Source organism: Dermacentor andersoni, chromosome 3 (genome assembly GCF_023375885.2).
Source record: "Dermacentor andersoni chromosome 3, qqDerAnde1_hic_scaffold, whole genome shotgun sequence".
Taxonomy (NCBI): Eukaryota; Metazoa; Arthropoda; class Arachnida; order Ixodida; family Ixodidae; genus Dermacentor; species Dermacentor andersoni.
Window position 1 is genome coordinate 16,500,737 of NC_092816.1, and position 25,180 is coordinate 16,525,916.

Below are 25,180 nucleotides of genomic sequence, written 5' to 3' on the forward strand. Positions count from 1 at the left end.
TACCAAGAAACTCGACTCGCTAGAGAATAAGCCTGCTAGATATGTCACGAAAAGCTTTCTCGCTACGACAGCGTCACTGACATTAAATTATCTCTAAATTTATGCATGCTCGAAAAAAGAAGACGTGTTACACTTCTATCTCACTTTCGACGACTGCATCATAATCCCTTGGAATTCACACAAGCCCATATCAAACAGGCCCTTCGCGTCTTTCCCCGATTTAGTCACCCTTTCAAAGTACAGCCAAAGTTCGCTCGTACTAAACTTACGCATCAGTCACCACTATTCCTTGCCATCTACCAGTGCAACAAACTGCCGCCTGAAATCGCTTCTGAGAACAATCACGATGCTTTCTTTTAATAAAGTGAAGTGCTGGATGCACACTGATACATAAAAGCGTCTCGACGACCGCCATCTTTATCTTGTATTTTTCAATCTTGTATCTTGTATTTCATGAAGGGTTCTTTCTCCTTTTTACTAGTGGTACTACGTATAATGTTCATTGATTGCTTATTTTTTCAACCCCCCTATGTAATGTCTGTAAAAGGGCCTTTAGGGTACATCAATAATATAGTATGTTGCTAGTCTAGTTAATTCATTCTTGCGTGAAATAATAATAAGCGCAAACTTTAGACGGAACAGTGAGGCAGACAAGAGACAGGCGCTAGTCTTAAGTAACAGCGGTAATTTATTTAGGGGAGTGCTGATTCAACGATAATATATCTATTTCTGCAAACAAGACGGAAGCTCACAGGAAGATCAAAAACTGAAGTGGCCAGCAGTGGGCGAACAAGAATTCTCCCCTAAACCAGCCTCACATATCCTTTTTTTGTTAAATGGAGTAAGGAGATGACGGTCCCTCATAGAGGCGCCGGCTACATCTCTACTCCGACGTGCAGTAAGTAGAGGAACACTATGGGAAGAACAAAGCCATAACAACACAAAAGCACTCAGGAACGAGTTCCCTCAAGTAGCTTACAAGTCGTGACACGTAAGCTACAACTTCGCAATCCAAGTTGACAAGCTAGAAAACACGCCCAATGTGGTCCGTATGAAAAGAAAAAAAATAAAGAAAGGAAGAAAAGCATAGAGACCGCCACAATATGACAAACATCATAATATAAGGTAGATAGACTTTATTGATAGGAAAGACGGAGAAGTCGACATGAGCTAGTGCGCTTTAGTGTGCTACTTTGCACTGGGGAAGAGGGAAGGGGAGTGAAAGTACTGAGATGGATGGATGGATGGATGGATGGATGGATGGATGGATGGATGGATGGATGGATGGATGATGATGAAGATGACGATGATGAGAAGTGGTGAGTGCTTATGCACATTAGACGGTGGCCGTACTAGAGTCGCTCATCTAGTTTTCGGTCATGCAGAAACCTCAACAGCACTTTAGTCGTCTGCATTGAATTTGCAGTGTCAGGCTATCCGCCGAGAATAGCGTGCTCAGAACAGTGGTTGCCTGCCAGCGTGGGTTTGGGAATTATCTAACGTCCTTCGGTACAGGGCATATATGAATGGGCAATCGCACAGTATGTGTTCCAGCGTTTCAGACGTCTGCCATTGTTCGCAATCAGGGCTGTTCGAGTGGCCGGTGACGTGTGCGTAGCGGCGGGTGTAAGCAACGCCCAGCCGAATCCTACGTAGCAATGATGCTTTGCTCCGCGTAACCTTCGAAGGCAAACAAAATTTACCTTGTGGGCCGATCATAATTAGGCGTCTCTGGATGCTGTCAGCGTGGGCTCTGTATAAAAACACAATGAACTATGAACATACAAATGACATCTCTGGGATCGTGGGATCTATGCTGCCCCAAGTGTCACAAACGTCGATACACATGTTTGAATAAGTGTAAATAAGAGTCATAAAAAGTCTAAAATCTGCCAAATGATTCCAAAATCTGTAATAATATTCCGCTATTCTCGTTCCGTAAAGAAAGTCTACAAATGCATGAACTTCCCGTATTCGTGATGTCTCTGTTGTCCACGTACCCAAGGGTTTCTCCATCCAGAGTGGCCTTCTATCAAGAATCTGCAGTTTTCTTGAGCGCTTTGGCGGCAGACTAAGTATTTTGCTACAGTGCAAGAAAATTCGCACAGGATTCTTCACAGGAACAAAGTGGGCCATTAGCTTTTCCTATTCTGTATAAGGAACACTTAGTGTAGGCAGAGGCAATTCGTAATCTATTTATTATTGTTTCTATAGCGCGGCTGACCTTGATCGGCAAGGTGAACGTCATAAGCGAATCTATCCTGAACAATGTTGAACATTTAGCCCATTTATTAAACCAAGTGTCACTCGTAATTGGTGTGCGTGCAGATCTTGCTATAGCGCAACGCCCTAAGCTTTTTGACAAAGGAAACAGCGAAGATTAATCCTTCTTATGTGCCCCGCGTGTTAATAAAGCACTGCAGCAGTATTCCTTCCGGAGAATAACAACATGTTGTTCCTATTTTGCAATGGCGTAAGCCTTTCTTATATTGTATACAAAAGAATAATTCGCTGTGCGAAAGCTGATGTTTCTTAGGGAGAGTAGTGATGCTTGAGACCCGCTTAAATCTACTGATTGATGTGGTTGTCCTTGTGAGCATATCAGTTTGATTGCAGAGAGAACTGTGTGATGTTGAAGCTGAAGGAGTATGTGAGACAACTTGTATGCTGATTGTTTCCCGTAAACTGAAATCAAAAACACTGCGATATAACTTACATCACTGCATGCATGATCCGTCTGTATATATTTGAATGCGGTCTTGGTGGTCAGTGCAAATATGTGAGAATGTTAGATATTTCGCGTCTGTTGGCGGCAACTTGGATTTGCGCGCAGTTCCTTGTACTGAAAGGAAAATATTTGGAATGTGGAGAAGGCAAGGAGGACGTGAGACGTCAACTTGCCAGTACTGCTGTGCCGGAAGAAGTTTTTGCATTGTTCTATAATTTTGTGCACCTTTTCCTCATCTCGCCAACAGCTTTAAATTTTTGGTCTTTTTGACTAATCAAGGCTCTTATCACGGAAAACATCCTTGGAAACTGGCCTACTCGAACATCAGCGCGATCCGCTATGAAGGCGCTGTTGCGCTGCAGAAAAGACACAGGACTTAGTGATAAATTGTGAGTGTACACTGTGTGACGTATGATTGGACGGTGACAATGCGTAACACTAAAAACGCCTTCGCAGACTGCGTGACAGTGCCCACAGAAAGGGTTCTGTATCGTGTGTATGTGAGTGTGTGTGTGTTTTAATTATTTTTATCTCTCTCATCGGTTGCGTCCATTTGCCCCTCCCTCGGTACAGGGTAGCCAACCGAAGATAATCTCTGGTCAACCTCCCTGTCTTTCCTTTGCCTTTCTCTCCCTCTCTCCCAAGGCGGCGAACTATGTCAATGGAAACGTTTCAGTGACAATCACGACGACGATAACAGCCCATTCTTTCTTCTAAAGAGAGCAAAGACCAGAGAACTTTCTCGGCTCGTCTTTATCATGAATAAAAAGTTACAGGGTGATTACGAGTGTGTTTGGCGAATGTGTGTGCTAGACGTTTCCGCTCCCGATTTCGAGTTCCCCGAATCGTTCGGAGGACTGAACGTCCAGCTTCTGCCATGGCATTTCAGTTTCAAGGATGTTTCATAGTGTTCCCGTTTGACCTACCACGCTCTTCTTTGATGATAGAGCACTCGTCGGCCTTCTAAGCATACATTGGCGCAGCCGAAGACGCTGTGACAAGATGGCATGACAATGGGATTAAGATTCCGAAATTATGAAGATGTAAATAGTACAACGACATCTGTATGACGACGAAGGCGGGCCGAGAATCAGATGAGTAAGCTGTAATTATGACAATGCAACGACCGCGACGGCTTCACGACAACTGTATGACAACGATGGCATGAAAACGCCGGCATCATCGCGATCGAATGAGGAGGGCATGATTACGATATGACGACCAGTGTGTGGCAAAGATGGCGTGACGACGAGTGCAGGACGATGATGGAGTGATGAAGACTGGCATATTGATCTAAAATTTCCAGAAATGTTGAAACCCTGAAAAGCCCCATGAAAAAAACGACATTTTTTTCTGGAAATCTATCAAAACACTAAAACATATCCTAACCGTTCCTAGCATCATCGTCGTCGTCGCCGTCGTCATCCTCGTCGTCATCATCATCATTATTATCATCATTAGCAGCAGCAGCCTATTTTTTATGTCCACAGCAGGACGAAGGCCTCTTCCTGCGATCTTAAATTACCCCTGTCTTGAGCTAGCTGATTTCAACTTGCGCCTTCAATTTCCTAATTTCATCGCCCCACCTATTTTTCTGCCGTCCTCGACTGCGCTTCGCTTTCCTTGGCACCCATTCTGTAACTCTGATGGTCCACCGGTTATCTACCCTACGCATTACGTGCCCTGCCTAATTCCAATTTGTTTCTCAGTGTCAACTAGAACATCGGCTATCCGCGATTGCTGTCTGATGCTCGCCGCTCTGTTCCTGTCTCTTAACGTTAACCTAACAGTTTTCGTTCCATCCCTCTTGGTGCGATCCTTAACTTGTTCACGATCTCCTGAGTTAACCACAAAGTTTCTGCCCGATATGTTAGCACCCGTAGGGTGCAATGAATGTACGCTTTTCTTTTCAACTACATTGGTAAGCTACCAGTCAGAATTTGGTAATGCCTGCTGCATGCGCTCTAACCCATTTTTATTCTTACTTAAGTTTCCTTCTCATGATCAGGTTTCCCTGTGAGTACTTGACCTAGATAAACCTACTCCTGTACAGGCTTTAGAGGCTGACTGGCGATCGTGAATTTTTGTTCCCTTGCCAGGCTATCTTATAATATTTTTGTCTTCTGCATATTAATCTTCAACCTAATTGTTACACTTTCTGGGTTAAGGTCCTCCATCATTTGTTCTAATTATTCCCCAGTGTTGCTGAACAGGACAATGTCATCTGCAAACCGAAGGTTCCTAAGATATTCACCGATGATCCTCCCTCCTATGCCTTCTTAATCTAATAGCTTGAATACTTCTTTTAAATATGCAGGGAATAACATTGGAAAGATTGTGTCTCCTTGCCGGACCCGTTCCTTGGTAGATTACTGTCTACTTTTCTTGTGGAGAAGCGAGGTAGCTGAGGAATCTTTGTAGATATTTCCTAACATATTGACGTATGCTTCCTGAACTCCTTGATTACGTAATGCCTGTATGGCTGCTGGTATCTCTACTGAATCAAATGCTTTTTCACAGTCTAAAAAATTCATATAGAGAGGTTGATTGTACTCCGCAGATTTCTCAATTACCTGATTGAGGACATGGATGTCAACCATTGTAGAACATCCCTTCCTGAAGCCAGCCTGTTCTTTTGTTTGATCGAAGTCAAGTGTTTCCCTGAATTTATTGGAAATTATTTTGGTGAATATCGTATACAACGCTGAAAGCAAGCTAATGGGTCTATTATTGTTCCCTTCTTTAACGTCTTCCTTCTTATGGATTAGTGTAATGTTGGCATTCTTGCAGCTCAAGGGTACACTTGAAGTCGTGAGGCATTGCGTATAGAGGGTCGCGAGCTTTTCAAGCATGATATCTCCTCTATCCTTGAATAAATCGACTGTTATTTCATCTTTCCTGCCACTTTTCCCCGGGTGATGTCTTGCAAGGCCTTTCCTAGCATAGGGAAGTAAAAGTAATAGCAAACGAGGGTACATACAAGAACATGTTGCTAAAAGCTTTGGCAAGATACTGACATTCTATAACTAGTAACCCACCTTTTTATTCGCTCGGAGATTATTGTTAGCTATCAGTGTTCTTGCTTACCAACCATGAAAGCTGCGCATTTTTTATTCCGTTAGTGAGGGGATGCTAGTGTACTGTCTGCACAGTTCCAGAACTTTAGTCCTTCAGATTGTGCATGAAGTTTGTTTACCATATGGTCAATGACATGTTGTGGGTCCATTCTGTTAAAATCTATAGATCAAACACGTGGGTGCCTTTAGACGCATGTATAGCTTATAGATGGTGTCGGGTTCTCACCTCGTGCTCTTGGGACAAAGGAACGACAACACAGTAGTGCAAACAATCACAAGGGCATTTATTGCACCTCTCATAGACCAATGCCTGCTATGGTATGGTAAAACTTTAATGCCTGCTAGCCGTGTTGCTATCCACAAAACATGCCAATGGGCGCGCGACAAATCGCGCAAGTCCGACTCATCGCGACCGGATAACGAGCGAATATGTCCGCCTCATGCTGGACACCAACGCCTGGTCGTTCGCGCGTACGGTCACGCGAACCGTGAGTGAGTGAGTGAGTGAGTGAGTGAGTGAGTGAGTGAGTGAGTGAGTGAGTGAGTGAGTGAGTGAGTGAGTGAATAAACTTTTATTGGATCCAGCAAAACGTGATAAAACGTGCACCCGGCTAATCCCACGAGGGGACTGACAGATCTAGTCTGCCGGCCCGATCGCGGGCGCGCTGGACGGCCAGGCTTTGGTCCTCAAAGACGGGACTTCGCAGGAGCGCGTCCCACTCTTCCTTGGTGAACTTCGGGCTCAGCGACCCGCACTCCCACAGCATATGAGGCAAAGTAGCAACCTCACCACAGGTCACGCAAGAACAATTCTTATAAATCTGGAGATATATGCTGTTAAGGGACGTCGGATTTGGGTAGGAGTTCGTTTGCAAGAGTCTGAGTGTGACCGCCTGCGGCCTGCTTTGATTGGAGTGAGGCGGCGAGAACGGTTGCGCGTTCGAACGATTGTATTCGTCCATTCCAGTATAGGCCTCGCGAGACGGGTCTCGCAGAAGCATGGATCGGCGCACGCGCGGAACGTCCGCGCCGCTTGCCGGCTCGGATCCTTTTTGCGCCCAAGTAACCCCGCCATTAGGTGGCGTTAGCAGAGCAACGTTCGCGCCATTTCTCGTACTACCCTGCAACAAGTATAGCGACCGCCTCCGTAAAGCTACGTGTCGAAGCCGGATTACAGGAGATTGTAGCTATGCGGCAAAACAACATATCAGGGGACGAGTGAAAGTCGCGCATCCCCACAATGCATCTACTCTACTGAGACCCACTAGAAACCATCTAATGATGCTAAAGTATTCTTTCGTAACTGCTTTTATTCTCCAATAGATGTACGGTAGCGCGATTAAAAGACACGACAAAAGAAGACACACAGGGACACACAGAGCTAAGAGCACTAACCCGCTTTTATTCATTCTGTGATAAAACATTCTTTCTTGTTTTATAATCTTTTCGCTTGAACTTCACTACTGTCACAAAGATTCGATGTCATGAATTACTTGTTCTTCGTGCATTTTGACCGTTTCCGCGCCACATAGCTTCTCGTAACATACTAGGATGAGCCTTTGGTTCAATCCGAACCCATGCAGTCCTTTAATGGAGAACTCTTAGCTGTAGGACCGTGCAAATGCTGTCAAATTTCATGAAGCCTTGACGAACAAGTGCGGGAGTCTTCATGGCAGAGTCGCCCCACGAATTTTATTTTTGCATCTTTTCTGCATTACTAAGATTCCTCATCGCGGTGTAGGAAGCTTTTTGCCGCTTGTGAAGCGTAATATATAATACCACTCAATTTAACCATTTCCTTCAGTGTACCTTGCAAAATAAATATTGCCCTTCAGACATCAACGCTAGCGAAGGAAATGTTTTGTCACACGCAACACTTTCAAAATCTGACGCTAAAAGGGCGTCAGTTCCAGTTTATGGAGTCCGACAGCCCGTCACCTTGGAAGATGACAGTGTAAAAGCTTCTATAGAGATTAAGGACCAATGCCAGGAAGGAACTTCAGTGGAGGCTTTTTTAGCTAGAACGAGACAGAGAGCCAAATTAAGCCGTTCTTTTGCAGAGAGAAGCTACTGGCAGAATAAACTCTAAATGCACAACAGAGGTCGGGGAGTGGAGGGAGGGCGCTCTTGCCGCATTATTGTGTAAACTCAGACGAAACGACTCAGGATGGCGCCTTTGCTTTGATGCAAGACACAAGCTAAAAAATGCACCACAGAACTGCCAACTTCTCTGCTCGCGCGCACTTCGCATTAGGTTAAAGGTAGACTGCAGTACTGACGCGAAAATTTTGTGTCCCAAGAGAGATCCTATACACAGGCGTGAGCGACGCAAGTCTAGGTTGCCTTTCTGAGCAAATGATGGAAATGCAGCACACCACCACCGTAAAAAGGAATTTACATAACCTGGATGAGGCAATATATTTCGCGTGAATGTTTGTGCCCACAAAATGAGATCGATCTGAATTTCGCATAATTTACATCCATACACTCCATTTTATTCAGTAAATTGGACCCTTTGCTTTTATTGTTTTTATTGCCTAAAAATTGATTGATTGTTCCTATTGATTACAGGAAAGAAAAAACGAGAAAAAACTGTTTTCCCCCAGAATTCTGCTTATTTTTCCAAGCCCTCACATCTCTAGGACTGCATGACGAGAATCGGGTGACGGCTATAGCTTGAGATGGTACGACTACGACTGCGTGATGATGACGGCGATAGCGTGACCATCGTGGCACACCCAGCGGCACATACGCACGAGAACTGCAGACCACACTGTCTCCGGTATCGGCCCATCACTGCGTACAGCCCCAACGGCGCAGAGCTGAGCAACGACTTAGGAAACGCGAACGCTTTAAAGACGCTGTATCGAACTTTGATGACAGAAAGAGTGGCACTGTAGGAGGACGTGACGGCGGCCAATGAGCCCGTGCCGTCGTCCCCTCATTTATTTCCGCAGACGGGTGAAGGCGGCGACCAACGTGGCCAACTTGCAGAACGACACTGCACGTGCCGAGCTTGCGCCTCGAGCCCCGCGCGCCGCCTAGCTTTACTCTCCTCTTCCTTCGCAGCCGGCACCAACGCGCCGGCTGACAGCGCCGGCCATGGCCTCCTCGCGTTGCTGCGTCGGCGGGCAGTACTTTTGCTACGCTAAGCAGTTATGAGCTAGGCATCGGGATATATCCGTGTAGGATTACAGTTTTTTGTAGCATCACGCTCGAAGCCTTTTAAACGAAGAAAGACAACCTCAGCGGCCCCGCGTCAATGAGTGCGGTAAGCAGCTTGACTGCAATGTACCCCTTCGCATGACCTTGTGCCGCTCGTGCCGCTGCTTTTTTTTATTGAAATGAAAATAAAGGAAAGAGACATAGTCACCTTATAATGGTGACGCCTACTCCTTATCTGCTTGCGTAAACAACAATATATAAGAAACATTAAAGTATTTAAGAAAATGAAAAAAAAAAACACATCATAGAGTCAGAAATACACAGCACACAGTCCTATACACCCACGAACATATAAATATAAAAGGCAAAGGCAAGTCGCGCCACAATGAGTTTGTAAACAAAGTCACAAACACTCACAAGCGGCCGTGATGTAGGGACTGTCATGAGCATATAAACAGATGAGAATACACAGAACACAAAAGAATATAACACGTAATATACAAGCGCTCATAATTACAAAGTATAGAAGCAAGTTGAAGTTGCACCGTGTGACTATTCAGTGCGATATCTAGCACTTGTTAGGGGTGCGTGTGTCTTCATAGAAATTTTCTAGTGAGTTCAACGCTTTTCGCTGTGCTGTTTTCCATAGCCATGGCCCAGCAATTTTGCAAGTTATAAAGATCGATGAGGTTCAATAGAGTATAGCTCTTGTTTTAGCTGTGGTCTCTGCGTTGCGTATATGGGGCATTCGAGGAGTAGACGGCGAACATCCTCATCGTCGTGGCCACAGGAGCAATCCGGGGAAGGAGCCCGTTTGATGCGATGCAGGAAATGTTTGGTGTTTGCTGTCCCAAGGCGCAGTCGATGAATGAGTGCCTCGGTATTTTTCTAAAGACCTACATCAACCTGGTATTTCAGTTGAGGATCCACTTCGTAAAGAATTGATTGCTTACGTTCCCGCGTTCGTCGTCGTCGTCGTCTTCCACAGCTGGCTCCGTTGCCGCTTCGTAATTCCAGCGTAGAATTTCACTTCTCTTCTGTCGTCGTAATGGGGAGGCAGCGTTTACGGGGGTATGAGCCATTGCTTGAGGACGTATGAGCCATTCATTGTCTTGCGTGGCGGATGGATTTAACGTTGAAGCAATTTAATTTTGAAGAATAGCAAGCGGCAATGCCGGGCGGATGCTGCTAACCACGCCACCGAGCAAACTCGAGACATCGAACGCAAGCGACAGCGACGGACTGCTAGCATACCGTCACTCACGTCGTTCTCTCCGTTGCAGCCGAACGTGTGTGTAACCTCATTAATAAACACAAAGACGTCAGTCGCCAAACCAATCCAACCAATCGTCAAAACGAATGCAGCGCCCACATCTCCAGTGGTGGGGCCTTGCGCACAATATAGGGAGCTCTGGATTAGTGGTTCCGCACATTCCATCCCAGCTACAAATATGGGAAGGCCACGAGTAGTGCGTACTCCTCAGGAAGAAGCTGCCTACTGCGAGCGTGAGCGAGAGTCGGGTCGTGAACGGGCTCGTCGTCCTAGGGCCTGTCTCACGCACAAACAAAAAAAAAAGGAAAGAAAGAAAAAACCCTGGGAGAACCACAAAAATCTAGTACCCCCAAAGGATGCTCACCACGCGAAGCATGTAAAAGCGAAAATGAGGTGAAAGAATGGTGAAACAAAACATTTACAATATAGAATGCTTGCGACGTTCAGCTACCGCAGCGCCGCTTCCCTGTCCACTTTCTTGGTTATTTATGTTTTCTTGTAGTACCCTGGGACTGTTAGCCAGCGCCACCACTCACAGAGCTTGGCGGCGGACGTGGAACATCCTTTCTGCCGCAGGCGTCGCGAGAACGTGATCTTTTTGGGTGAAGGCAACCGGTCACCTGCGTTGCCCACCTGCGGCAATTAAGTTGGTTTTCCATCAACTTTCACTTCCAATAATTTATCGTTTCTTTATTTCATTTACTAAGCACAAGTAATTTCCCCGATGTTGTCCGTGGTGTCGGTGTTTGTTGGCTTCTTATGATATGACATTTTACCAGATATATATATATATATATATATATATATATATATATATATATATATATATATATATATATATATATATATATATATATATATATATATAGAGAGAGAGAGAGAGAGAGAGAGAGAGAGAGAGGAAAGGGGAAAGGCAGGGTGTTTAACCAGCGGGGAAGATCCGGTTTGCTACCCTATGCTGGGGAGAGAGGGGAGGGGAGGTAAAGTGATAACAAAGTAGAGATAAAGAAAGAAAGGAGCATAGACATGCAATCACAGTCGGTCACTGTGGCCGCATACTGTCACCGCACAGCACCGTAGCACTTGCAGCACTATAAACATCTGTTCAGGCTACAGCAGTTTGTCCAATTCTGTTGCCTTTAAAAAACTGCAACAGTGCCCTCGTCGCCCTCTGCTGCGATGGCTTGTGATGGCCGCAGAAAGAAGATCAATGTGTTGGGCCACCTTATCAGTAAAGATACCCGCCGTGGTTGCTCAGTGGCTATGGTGTTGGGCTGCTGAGCACGAGGTCGCGGGATCGAATCCCGGCGACGGCGGCCGCATTTCGATGGGGGCGAAATGCGAAAACACCCGTGTACTTAGATTTAGGTGCACGTTAAAGAACCCCAGGTGGTCCAAATTTCCGGAGTCCCCCCCTGCGGCGTGCCTCATATTGAGAAAGTGGTTTTTGCAATGTAAAACCACATAATTAATTATCAGTAAAGATGGCGTTCGACCAGATCCCGGCAAGGTTGCTGCCCTGCTTCGCTTCCCTCGCCCTGAAAATAAAAAAACAATTAAGTAGTTTCTTGGGCCTGCGATCCTACTTTCGCCGCTTCATCAGTCATTTTGGTGCCATGGCGTCCTCGCTGCACAAGTTGCTCACGTCGGGCACTGCTTTTCCTTGGACAGACGACTGCGAACTTTCTTTCCAAGCCCTCAAGCAAGCATTAACCACCGACCCTGTCCTCTGTCACTTCGATGAGAACGCACCAACTTGTTTGCACACCGACGCTAGTGGCCATGGGATCGGTGCTGTGCTCCTACAGCGTGATACCACCTCACGAGAGAGAGTTGTTTCCTATGCCAGTCGCGCATTACCGACTGCCGAAATGAACTACTCGATCACAGAACAGAAATGCTTCGCAATAGTTTGGGTGATACAAAAAGTCCGACCATATCTTTATGGACGCCACTTCACGGTCATAACCGACCGCCACGTATTATGCTGGCTGTCGTCAATTAAAAATGTGTCTGGACGCCTTGGTCGCTGGGTGGTCCGCTTACAAGGGTGCGATTTTGTCTAGTAGACGTTGTCTACATGTCTGGGAAAAAGAATCAAGATGCCGACGCTCTCTGTCGCTGCCCCCTGCCACTATTATCTTTGAGTACATCTCCCCATTGCTCGCCACTTGATGATGAGACTAAGTCTCCACTCCTGTTATTACCTCTAGCTGTTACTGGCACGTTATCTTCCAATAGCGTCACTCAGCTCGCATCGTGTCAACGTTCTGATCCCTACTGCAACAGCATTATCCAACGCCTGTGCAGAACTACTTCTGCACCAAATGCCATATTACGTCGACAACTGCGACTATATTTAAGCTCGACAACGATGTGGTGCACCGCTACATTTACAGCTCTGACGGACACCGCTGGGTGCCTGTTCTTCCACGTTCGCTGCGCACACAAGTCTTCGAAGCCTTTCACGGCGACCCATCTGCTGGCCATTTGGGTTTCCACAAAACATACCACCGCATTAAGAGCCGTTTCTTTTGGCCATACATGTCTACCTTTGTGGCGAAGTACGTCGCTTCTTGCATGCGTCCAGTGTCAACGGCGGAAACGACCGCCTTCGCCTCCTACTGGGCTTTTACAGCCAATCGCATGTTCCGAGACACCCTTTTCCATCGTTGGAATAGACCTAGCCGGCCCTCTACCCATAACACCGGCAGGTCATCGATCGATCGTGACAGCTGTTCACCAGCTCACACGTTATGCAGAGACCGCTCCCCTACGCTCTAGTTGGGCCTCAGATGTTGCCATCTTCTTTCTGGATGCCATTGTGCTGCGTCATGGTGCATGTTATGTACTGTTAAGTGACCGCGCCAATGTCATTCGATACATTTCTATTGTTAATTACCTCATTTATTGCACGCAAAATTAGCTTTGGATTATGCTTGCTTCCAGCGAAAATTACCGAGTAATAGTCACGCTTGGCTTTGCGCAAGTCATTACTTATTTTATCCCTAAACTGCTTAAACACGACGTAATCATTAGGATTTCTGGTTGTCAGAAAACTGTGGTACAGCCGATCTTTTTTTTTAATCATTCTTCAAAGCCTAGGTGAAACCCATGGTTTCTTAATTTTTTTGGATGATTGTCTCGTTTTTAATGGAAAACTTAAGTTACAAAGCACTTTAAATTTATCAATGAAGGCATTATAAGCCTCATCCACTGAACGATATATAGTTGAGATATATAGACTTTTTTCGAACTGGAGAGGAAGTGCTCCTTTGGACGCCCATTCGTTCACCAGGTTTGTGTGCGAAGTTTGAATCCCGCTTCCTTGGACCCTACATTATTTATGAACAAACATCCCCCGTGAACTATCGCGTTACTCCAGTAGACGTTTCTTCGGGCCATCGTTATCGTGGTTCGGAGATCGTTCACGTTACGCACCTCAAACGATTCGTTCGGCGTTTCCCTCCTGGCTAAGACGCGGCCTGGCTGGCCGCATGCGCGCGCGGGAAAATTAGAGTGAAAATTATTCATACGCTTCATATTCTTACCTGTACATACTCATCATCACTGTCTTGGGGCCTGGTGGTAGGACTCTCGCTCGGAAGAATAAAGAAAGGACTGGCTGCCTAACCCTTGTCTCACAATACGTAATAATGTTGGTTCGCAGTTGAACCCACGAAAAAAAAAAGGGCGGGGGGCACAACGGACGCAAGTGTTGATGCTGGCAAAAAAAAAAAAAAGAGAGAAAGAATTGCTTTATAACCTAACCGCACTTTACAAAATGCTTTTATCGGGTGTCCTTAAACGCATTGAAGTTAGCCCAGCATTGAAGTTAACGTATCGTGCTGTCTACGTCTACCTACTGTCTTTGTTCGCTAGCGCTAAACTGCTATTGATGTGCGAATAACAGCGCGGCCAACATAGAGCAGTGCAGCATAAGAACAAATTCCGTATTTATTTATTTATTTATTTATTGTTTGTTTTTTTGTTTACTTACACTTTACCTTTAAGGTACACAAAGGCAGAATAAACAACCATCAGCGCGTCTTGTCGCCTTCTCCCGTCCAGGTACCACTGGCCAAAGATCGCGACTGCTAGGTCAGCGAGGTAGATTACGAAGGCCGCATCACACATGAAGTTGGTTCCTTCACAATATATCTCGTTGTAATCGAAATAATTTTATTCTTCAAAATTAGCTTTTCTTCATTGTAAAGCCATTAGCTTCAATACTAATTGTTAGTATATTTATAGTTTGTTTTAATATTATTTGTGCCATCCCTACTCTTTCCCTTACGCTATATTTTAAGCGTTTGTCCTTATGGCAGCTATGAGCGCAGAATTTGCACCCAGCAACAAAAGAGAGAGAAAAGAAAGAGAGAAGGCAGGGATGTTAATAAGAACAGTATCTCGTTAGCTACCCTACATTGGGAAAGGGAAAAGGTGTATATAAAGAAGGAAGAGAGAGAGAGCAATCTATTGAATGTGGGCACGTTCTCGGCCAGCACTTGCGCAGTCAAAGGCGCCCGCACAAGCCAGTCCTTCTGAGAAAACACAGGAGTGCCTTCGCTGCCTTCTGGGCCGATGGTCGGTGGAGTGGTATTCCAGCAGTGTATGTTCGCTCAGGGAACAAAAAAGGGCTAAACCGTGGGTTCTAAGGTGGGAAGTTTGACTTGCGTTTGATTCATAACTGCAATAGACATTATCGGCAAATATGGCATGTCACCTGAGAAGTTTTGACGCTAGTGATCTTATATCGGCGCGCATAGGTGTACACTTGCTGTCTGACAGATGATTGCGTGGTGCGGTGCTACAATTTTGAGATTCTGGAGTGAATAGCTGCATATAATATGCGAATTCGTGCCGTTTCTCGAGTAAAATTTGTTGAAAGTCCGCACTGTGGGCGTTTGCTCATGTCCGTCTAATCTTCCTCGCGCTGTACCTACCTATATGTTCTATACTGGTTCTTTGCCTCCATGTGCTTATGCTGCGCTGATAGCTATCATGGATTCACCATTGCAGTTTGCAAAGATCGACAATTTATTAGGTTATTGCCTATCAAACCACCAAAGCCAATCGTCCACAGAGCCTCAAGCACGGGCCTCAGCCACATGTCATTCGCTCCACTGTAATGTCTCCCTTTAATAGATCTTGCCACCCCAGTCACACAACCAAACGAATTTTTACCTATGGTGATGCTCAAGGTTCCTCTCCGCTTCTCATTTGGTTGGTTGGTAAATGTGTTTAATACAGACTGGGTACAGACCTTGGCAGTTCACACATTATTCGGGTGATTTACATAAGTTGGGCTACAACCAAGAAATACACGACTGTGCTACACTACATTCGTCTTTTTCTGGATTTCCTGCTGACAAAGTAGGTGCACCGTAATATTAATTTGCCAGATCACAAAATGGTTTCAACAGGTTGGGCAATGCTGAGTAACTTGGCTCTCTGTTCTACAGCTGCTGTTTTACCTAGACGCTTTCCACACACACACACACAAAAAAAAAAAACTGCAAGTTTGAACCTGTTTCTATGACTTTCTTCGACAAACTCGTATCGCTTTCAACACCTGTGGCTTCCGTATGAACGTCAAATGTTTCGCGGAGAAAATGTGTGCGCGCTTTTCGCTGATAGGACACGTAACGTCAGCCGTAGCGTAAGTATTTAGGAGGCCATTCGTTTTTTTCGGGACGCTGCGTATACACAATTTTACGTCTGAAAGGATGCGCACACCGTGGCCGACGTCGTAGCTGAGTGCCTCTGAACAATGTGACCGCTTGAGCGTTTACAGAGAGCGCAAGATAGTTTTGTTGCGCGGGCCACATTGGATATGCTCCCTAAGCTAGCCTATTCTTCGTTTGAGAAGCGAACCTATCGCACTAAATTCTCGAGATGGGCTTGTTGATGCTCGACGATCGATTCGTTGTCTGCCTCCAAACCAGTAACGCCATTAATATTCGGACATTACTTCTCACGCTGGTCAAAGTGTGTCTTTCAATGTTTGTACAAAAAGCGTGCACGAGCGATCGCTGTCGGTCAGCGCGCAAGTGAACCAGACAGAAGACCTTGCAGGCTTTTCTGCAGAAATTTTTTTTTAAGTTATTTTAAATCTCCGCGGAGTCATTCGTGATTGTGCTGACTTTCATCTGGCTGTCCGCAACACAAAACAGTCAAGAACTCGTCCCAGCGTTCAGGAAACCGGCCCTGATCTCCCAGCACGCATGTGCAGTATAAGGGAGCGCGAGACGTGAGCAGGTCCGCGCTCGTGTCCCGAAATCTCCAGTTTGCTGAGACTGCATTCATCACAAGACTTTGGCGGCGCTTCAGCAGGTTGTCAACCGTACTGCAAAGCGGCAGGCAAATATGTTCGCACAACTCGGGATATAGCGTCATCACGGCCGAGCCCGCTCCTCCTCCGGAGGTGTGCCTCGTCGTGTGACGGGGGGACGTGATTCCTTCGGTTCGGCCGCGGTCGGCGCTATCGGCGGCCTCTCCAACGACGACGGCGCCTGGGGACCAGCGTCGGCCTCCCCCGCCGCCGCCAGACGCCGCCGCGCAAGACAGCCGCCGGGCGGGAAGCGGCTATCCGCAGCAGGCGATGCCCTATCAGCAGCAGCAGGTGAGCACTTCGGCCGGCAACGCGGGCTGCGAGGACGTGCGCAGGGCTTCGGTGATGGATTCACCGAGGCCAGATGGGTGGCGCGAAGCATTGGCTATTGGTTATGGATCAGCAGTTGGAAAAGGGGCCGATCGGCAGTGCATTCTGTTCTCAACACTTCGTTCGTGCCGTTCGTTTTAATCCTTTTTTTTCGTGTCAAAGGTAGTGACTTTGCACTGGGATGCTAGCAGCGCTTTGCGACAGCCGTGGTCATTAAGAGCTTCCATTTGGGCTCTCCTGAGCAGCGACTTGCAGCACAAGAGATTTGGATATGCAAGTGGTTGTGCTGTGCTCTGCGCTGTCCACTTATTCAATGGTATGCTCAATTCGTGTCTAAACTTGCAAGCTGTAGAGTTCAAGGCGTTTTGGAAATATTTTAATACCAGGACGCGACACTCTCCGAGTGCGCCGGCGACAGTATATTTGCTGTACTTGTGGCATTATTTTGTGGTATTGGGACAAGTTAACCGCATTTTGAGGTGTCAGTAGTTGGCCTGCGGCTTTATCAAGCTATCTGCGCCGCCAGGAAGGACTTAGTACTTCCAAATAACAGACGAAAGAGTTTGTCGTTTCAGTTGCTTGCACGAAACGGGATCGTAGTGCAATACAAAACGTCAGGTACGGATTAGCTCAAGCACCTTAAATGGAAGTTCCATCTCACTTGCGGATTAACGTGCGAACACACACAAAAAAAAATGCTTCAGGACTTATGGAAGCCGACCTTAAACGCCAATTCTGCGTAGCCCTACTGCGCGTTGACCAACCCTTGCCTACATTTGCTAAGCCTCCATCGCTTCGCAGAAAACGCCTTCTTCACATAGGCCGCGATCGAGTACGGTAATCTATCCGATTTACGTCTAGAGTTTATTTTGTTGCGCCCTTGAACACAAGTCCTCTAATTCCCATCTGCTTTTGCGAACGCTCTCCTGCAGCGTGAACTTGCCTCTTACAACAGCGTTGAAGAGCAGCTAGGGGGTTTCTGAAGAATCCCAGATATATCAGAGAAGCGAAAAAAGTGAATCACGGTTATAACCAATCGCCATGTGCAACTATTTATACAAGAATGAATATTACAAGTCACAAATCGCTGTTTAATCCAAACAGTAAAAAAAATAACTTCTTTTAAACAATACATGCCACAAAAAAATATGGCAAAAGTACTGCAAAACATGAATTCAGGGTGCTCAAATGTTTTCAAAATTACACCAACTTGCTCAAGAAGCTCTATCTAAAGAAATGTACTGCAAATTGGAAGAAATAATGCATCTGAGTGAATGCAGAGGTATCATTTCGTCTGATGTTTAGGTAATTTTACATAGACGACACAGTTGCGCTGGAACTGACCAAACATAATCAGAACTAAATGAAGGGTGATTATGGTTTCCAAGCCACTTACTTTATTAAAACGTATGAGACACCAAGAAAGTGGATAATTTGTACGGACTCTTTATCGGCTTTAGCATGTCTTGTAAATATTGATGACAGTCAACCACACGCACGAATAATATACGCAGTACTGAACAGTCTAACTCAGGCTACTGAAATAAAACATAAAGTGATATTACAGTGGATTCCGGGACATGCTGGCATAGCAGGCAAGGAATTAGCAGACTCGTTGGCAAAATTGGCCCATAAATGTGCAAAAATTCAATTCATCCCTTTATCACCAATGGACACGCAACGCATATTAAGAGTACTAAAGAAGGACTTCTGTATGTCAACCTGGTTCAACGAAAATAATAAGGAATCATTTCTTTACGAAGTGGACCCTTAATTAAAATACTGGCTAAATGTAGAACTTTCGAAAAGTACAGAGGCACTAGTTCATGGACTGCACCTTGGGACAGCATACACCAAATATTTTCTATACCGCATAAAACGGGCTTCTTCCCCGGCTTGCTGCTGTGACAACGACGATGAGGATGTTCGCCATCTCCTCGTCGAATGCCCCATATACGCGACGCAAAGACCGCAGCTAGAACAGAGCTACACTCTATTGATCTTCATCGACCTTTGTAACTTGCTAAATTGCTGGGCCGTGGCTATGGAAAATAGCACAGCGAAAAGCATTGAACGCACTCGAACATTTTAGGAAGACACACGCATCCTTAACACGTGCTAGATATCGCACTGAATAGTCACACGGTGCAACTTCAACTTGCTTCTATTATTTGTAATTATGAGCGCTTGTAAATTACGTATTATACTCCTTTGTGTTCTGTGTATTCTTATGTGTTTATATGCTCATGACAGTCTATATCACGGCCACTTATGAGTGTTTGTGAATTTGTTTACAAACTCGTTGTGGTGCGACTTGCCTTTGCCTTTTATATTTATATGTTCGTGGGTGTATAGGACTGCGTGCTGAGGACTTCTGGCTCTATGAAGTTTTTTCTTTAAATTTTCTTACTACAAATATTTTCTTTATATTGTTGTTTATACTATGCGAAAAGGAGTAGCCATCATCATTACAGGGTGACTACGTCTATTTCTTATATTTTCATTGCAATAAATTCGACAGCATGTTACACTCCTGTGGCAGATGAAGGCCTGCTGCACATGTAGTAATGCATTTAGTTATACGATAAGGGGTGTCAGACTTTTTGCAAGACATAACGAGCCACAATGTGAAGTAAACGTATGGCGCTCTACACGTCGAGCTCCTCAACGACACATGTGAACACCTAATACACTACCTAAATGTTCTTTCTTTCTTTCTTTCTTTCTTTCTTTCTTTCTTTCTTACTTTCTTTCTTTTTTTCTTTCCTTCTTTCTCTCTTTCTTTCTTTCTTTCTTTCTTTCTTTCTTTCTTTCTTTCTTTGTACTTTCATTCGTTCTTTCATTCTTTGAATCGTTCTTTCGGTACTTCTTTAGTTCTTTCGTTTCTTCATTCACATTCAGCCATTGCATTTTTGCTTGCGTATGGGGGCATGAGCCATTCCTGATGATAACATTTCTTGCATCATATTCTTTGCATCACTGGACTAGACACTGCTTTTTTCAGGTATGAGCCACTGCAACAGAGTCACTAGTTCAATATCTATATTCTGAGACAATTATATATATATATATATATGCACATTTCACAACAGAAATACCCAACATACACAAAGCACAGCAATCAACAAAACACAATACTCGACCCTCGACCAATGTGCCTCGTAGGGACTAGTGTCCCTAGGAGAATTCAAGCGCCTTCGTTGCGCGAGTTGCAAAGGTACGCTAGTCAATGGGCAAAGGGCGTGTCTCAGTTCTAGGGTTGGCTGTGTTTGTAGGATGGTCAGCGCGAACACTAGAGCCCTTCTTTATGGTGCAAATGGCCTGCAAGCGCAGTTTAGGTGGGCTACATCTTCCCGCAATTTGTACGCAGGGCACAATGGCGTCCTTATCCATTTGATATTAAATAGGAAATATTTAGTGTTTAAGACGTTTAGGCGAATTCGGTATAGACATGCCTGATCAAGACCTCATGGCATACGAAACTGGTAAATCAGACGTTTAGTAGTTAAATCGACTTTCGAGCTTAGTACACGTGAAATAAAAAAAAATGTGATAAGGCTGTTTCAGTTAACACTCGTATATCGTTAGCTTGTGGCCAACGACATTTGCAGTGGCGTGGATAGTCGTCTTTAGAAGCAGGTCAATGAATCACAATGCTGCATACGAATGCAGTTGGTGTCAATTTAAAATTAGTTTACAATCTGTTGTAAAGCCATTTCTTGTGGTCATACTGTAGATGTTCTCGTCTCTAGGTACACAGGCCTTGTGTACAAAGGAATTCGTTCGCTGGAGCGGTTCGTAGAGTCGGTCGCCTGCCAATCCTAATAGCCAGCACGTTATTGGCGATATCGATTGAACAATGACAAACTGTCCTCATGGACAAAAATTGTTGTTTATTCAACCACATACTTCCTCTTGTGACTTGTTAATGTTTGTTTAAAATAGATATATATGACGACATCTGATACATTTAAGATGCGTGATTTCGGTGTTTCGTTACATAAGAAGCGGGAAATCGAGTGCTCTGAAGTGAATCAATGCATTTCGATGCAGATTTTGAGGGTGTTCTTTTCGAAACTTGTATTAAGCACAGAACTTCCACTAAATGGATATTACTCGACTTCAGTGCTGTAATTGAGACATGGGCCCTAAAATGAATTATTACGACACGTAAAATTATTACGTTTGTAGCAATTGTTACGAACGGGTGGATGTCTGATTTTCCCATTAATAACTAGTTTAGGAAAGTTTCGGAATAGATAACGACACTGTGCAATTTGTCTTGTCTATAGTGTTCGTTTATTCAAGTAACCTAGCTGATGGGACAGAATTACGATGACTTCCACAGAAGGAAAAAAAGAACACCTTTAATGAACTTAAGGCAAGGTATCTTTAACACTCTTGTTTTAATTAAAATTTGTAACCTTGCGTATTAAAGGTGCTACAGTGAGACCTGCCGTCTAAAGAAATCTTTTATATTGGCGAACGCGAATATTATCTGAAGAGAGAGAGAGAGAGAGACAAAGGAAAGACAGGGAGGCTAACCAGAGATTATCTCCGGTTGGACCCTTTTACCGGGGAAGGGGGAAAAGGATGCGAATAGATGAGAGAAAATTAATACGAAAAGAAATGAAAACACATACCACACAGACTATACAGAACTGTTTCTGCGGGCGCTGTCACGTACTGTGCGAAGGCGTTGCATAGTTTTACACAGTGTCAACGTCCCATTATAACACTCTGCATCACACAGTGCACAGTCACAACTTGTCATAACTTGTCACACAGTCCGGTGTCTTTTAAATAACGCATCAGTTCCTTCATTGCGGCACGCGCTGATGTTAGTGTAGGCAATGTTCCAATACCGTTGTTTTCTCTGAGTGGGCGCTTGTCCAGTTGGTCTATAGCGTGGCTGAGAGGGCTTCGCTTTGCGGGTTGAAACGAGCACAATCGCAAAGAAGGTGCGCGGTCGTTTCGCAGCACCCGCACAAGTCACAAGGTTACTCCGATCAGAAAGAAGTGTGCATTTGAAAATGCTACTCCAAGCCATAGACGGACTAGAAGAGTGCAGTCACTTCGTGGGAGGCCGGACGCAATACAGAGCTGTAAATTAGGGTCCAGGTTACGTAGGCGAACACTTGTGATGTCGGATGAATTCCACTGAACCAACGTTTGGTTACGCACGATCGCGGAAAGTTATCTCGCTGCGACGGTGAGAGAATAGAGAGAGAATAAATTTACTTTTAAACAGGGGGGCAGCGACTTGGCCTGTGTGTAGAGGAAAAAATGTAAGGGAGCTCGGTGCACGTCACAGTAACGAGGCCTCGAATTCAAAACTTCACAGAGTAAGACGTTGCCCCTTTCTAGACAAATATGTGACAAGAGAACTTCTTAGCTTTATTCGCTGGTTACTGCCCCATGTAGGTGTAGGCTTACCGTACGCGGGTAGTTTAGAATTAAATTCTTGCTGGTGTATTTTTCAGTCAACTTTAATCGATGTTGTGCGCTTTCATCACTACTTAAGATATATTTACTAACAATAAGAATATTCAACTAACGTTTGCTCCTGACTGAGTAAAAATAGATGAAATCACGTGACGCAGCTCTCATTTAGGGAGGACTGGTTTTATAAATGAATTCTACCAGCGCACTAAACCATATAACTTCTCTCAGTGCTGCTTCATATAAAACCTGTGCATATCAGCAAAGCAAGCCAAACTGCTCAGAAAGTAAGGAAGCTCTAGCACTTATGGGCGGATGGATGGATGGATGGAAAAACTTGATTGACAGCCCTATGTGGGAGAAATAGCGCGGTCCCATAATACGGAGAAAAACAACTTTAAAAAAAACTTTACGCGTAACGTCCAATGAAATATGAAATTGGCTATGGCACGGGCGAAAGAAGACGTAAATCGTAGACGCTCAATAACGCAGTCTACGACGTGCTGACACAGTGCAGAGCGTAGCAAGAACAAGCTCTATGAGCAGAACGCTTGCTCCAGAGTTGGAGCACACGCGACTCTCTAGAGAACATGGTTGACCCTTCCTGACCTTCCAGATAAATAAACTGGGAAGAAAGTTCCTCACAAGACCAGTCGCATTTGGGTACAACGAAGCGTGCAATGACCGCGTTTCGCAACACCTTGCAGGCCGTTCACCGTCTATTAGGGATTCACAGCGAGGCCAGTTTCGCTGAAAGAGCTACTCATGGGCGCAGTATGCTCTGTCTATAGCGTCTCTCTAACATAGTGTGTGAATTGCGTGGCCACTTGCGTTGGGAAACAGCTCTCGTACTTTGCTTATGCTTAAAGGGCCACTCCGGCGTTTTTTTTTTAACCATATTAGGATAACGTCATCTTCTAATGGCATTGGCAGTCCCGTCACTAGTAGGGTGGTTCAATTTGATGAAAAATTCATCAATAATTTTAAATAACCAATGAAGAAGATACTGACACAGTAGAACCGTGTGACGTCGTGATGAGTCGATGACGTCAGATCCTACGCTGCCATAATGGAAACATGCAGAACGTTTACTAAACACGCAGTACACGTGGCGCTAACGCCAAACAAGAGGGGCTGATGATGTCTCCTGATGACACAGGGCGCTTTTACAGATTTTCCCAACTAGACAGCAGCGATTCCAGCGACGATTTCAGTGAATGTGGCGGTGTAGTTTCTGACGTGACGAATACAGGGTGGCCAGTAAAAAGTCATTAGTCGGGAACAAAACCAATCTTTAAAATTCATTTTCAGGAAAACTAAGTGACTTGTAGCTATATTGTTTAGCACAGGTCACCAGAATGCAAAAAGATAACGTATATTCAAAACTTTATTAAGATCAGTGGACGTCTAAAAATCTCCGGTGTTGCCCTTTAAGCTGTCCCCGTAACATTTGCGTCACGAGGTGTACAGCCGAAGTCGTTGCCGGCCAGTTTGCGAGCCACAGATGGTTTCTGACGTGAACCACAAGTGTGTCGCGCACGCTTATTCTGGAACACGTTTTTTCTGCAAATGCTCGGGGCTATCAGAAGGGTTTCGTTTGCGAAGCGCTGCTCGACACGAGCATGTTGCCACTGTGTCCTCGTCGTGGCCCCCGTGGGCCCGTATTGAGTAAAAGAATGCCTCTCATGGTTGAAGGCTAGCCCCCTGTGTATGGGTGCGACTAAATGTAAGCGCAACATGGCACTCTCATCTAAGGCAATAACTTCAAAATTTGACATGAAGACCAGATGACACAAAGCCGACAAATACTTTAGCAGAACTTCTTGTAGGCCTTGTTGGATGCACGTTCACCTTGAAGAATTCGGCGCAAGATGACGGGCATACTGGGCCAGAAAAACAAGATAAGTTTCGCGTTCGTCTCATGTGTTTATTTTGTTAGCACCGATTGTTCTTAGATGAGCACGTATCAATAAATAAATAAATAAATAAATAAATAAATAAATAAATAAATAAATAGATCAACCTTATCTTTTCGGCAAGATACACTGTGCTGACCAGCAATCGTACTCACTGACTTGAAACTTGGCTGAAATAAGCATTCCTGGCACCCGCATACATACATGTAATGATGGTGCGCTTCCATATATGTGCTCATCACGTTCTCTAATCTTCGAGACAGAATTCCTTGATCCCAATTGAACCACAGGACCACTATACCATAGAACTAAGTTTTTTTAGCGTTATATCATCACATCACATCACATCACATCACTCGCTTGCTCGCTCACTCGCTCGCTCGCTCGCTCGCTCACTCACTCACTCACTCACTCACTCACTCACTCACTCACTCACTCACTCACTCACTCACTCACTCACTCACTCACTCACTCACTCACTCACTCACTCACTCACTCACTCACTCACTCACTCACTCACTCACTCACTCACTCACTCACTCACTCACTCACTCACTCACTGACAAACTGCCGAACCGGCAATGGAAAAGATAAAGACTTGGAGCTACACATTGAAGACCTGGCTCGCTACTACGGTTTTATCTCCACTGGCGAGAAGGCGACGTTGCGTCAGCACAAGTAGACAGTTATCTGATTTTACCTCAACGCACTTTGATAGGGCTAGCACACACAGTGTCACGACGGATGAGCGCTCCAACGAAGGCTATGTGTTAATTTCGCACCATCGCCAATCAGCGCTCACAAACAATAGATCATGGTATACTTCTGGTAACGTTTTCATATTTGTTGTTAGGGCACTAAAAACAATAAAGTGCTTAAGCAGATCGCACGAACACCTCGGAACAATACAATAGA

General features: G+C 45.0%; 1 protein-coding gene across 1 annotated transcript in view; it reads left to right on the top strand.

Annotated features, from left to right (window-relative positions):
• The first annotated feature begins 16,758 nt into the window (after positions 1 to 16,758).
• Positions 16,759 to 25,180, top strand: part of LOC126520395 (solute carrier family 2, facilitated glucose transporter member 1-like) — a 58,564-nt gene continuing 50,142 nt past the window's right edge. Inside the window, exon 1 of the mRNA XM_050169324.3 lies at positions 16,759 to 16,868. Coding sequence (XP_050025281.1) covers positions 16,848 to 16,868 — 21 coding nt within the window. The 5' untranslated portion in view covers positions 16,759 to 16,847. The remainder of the gene's footprint in view (positions 16,869 to 25,180) is intronic.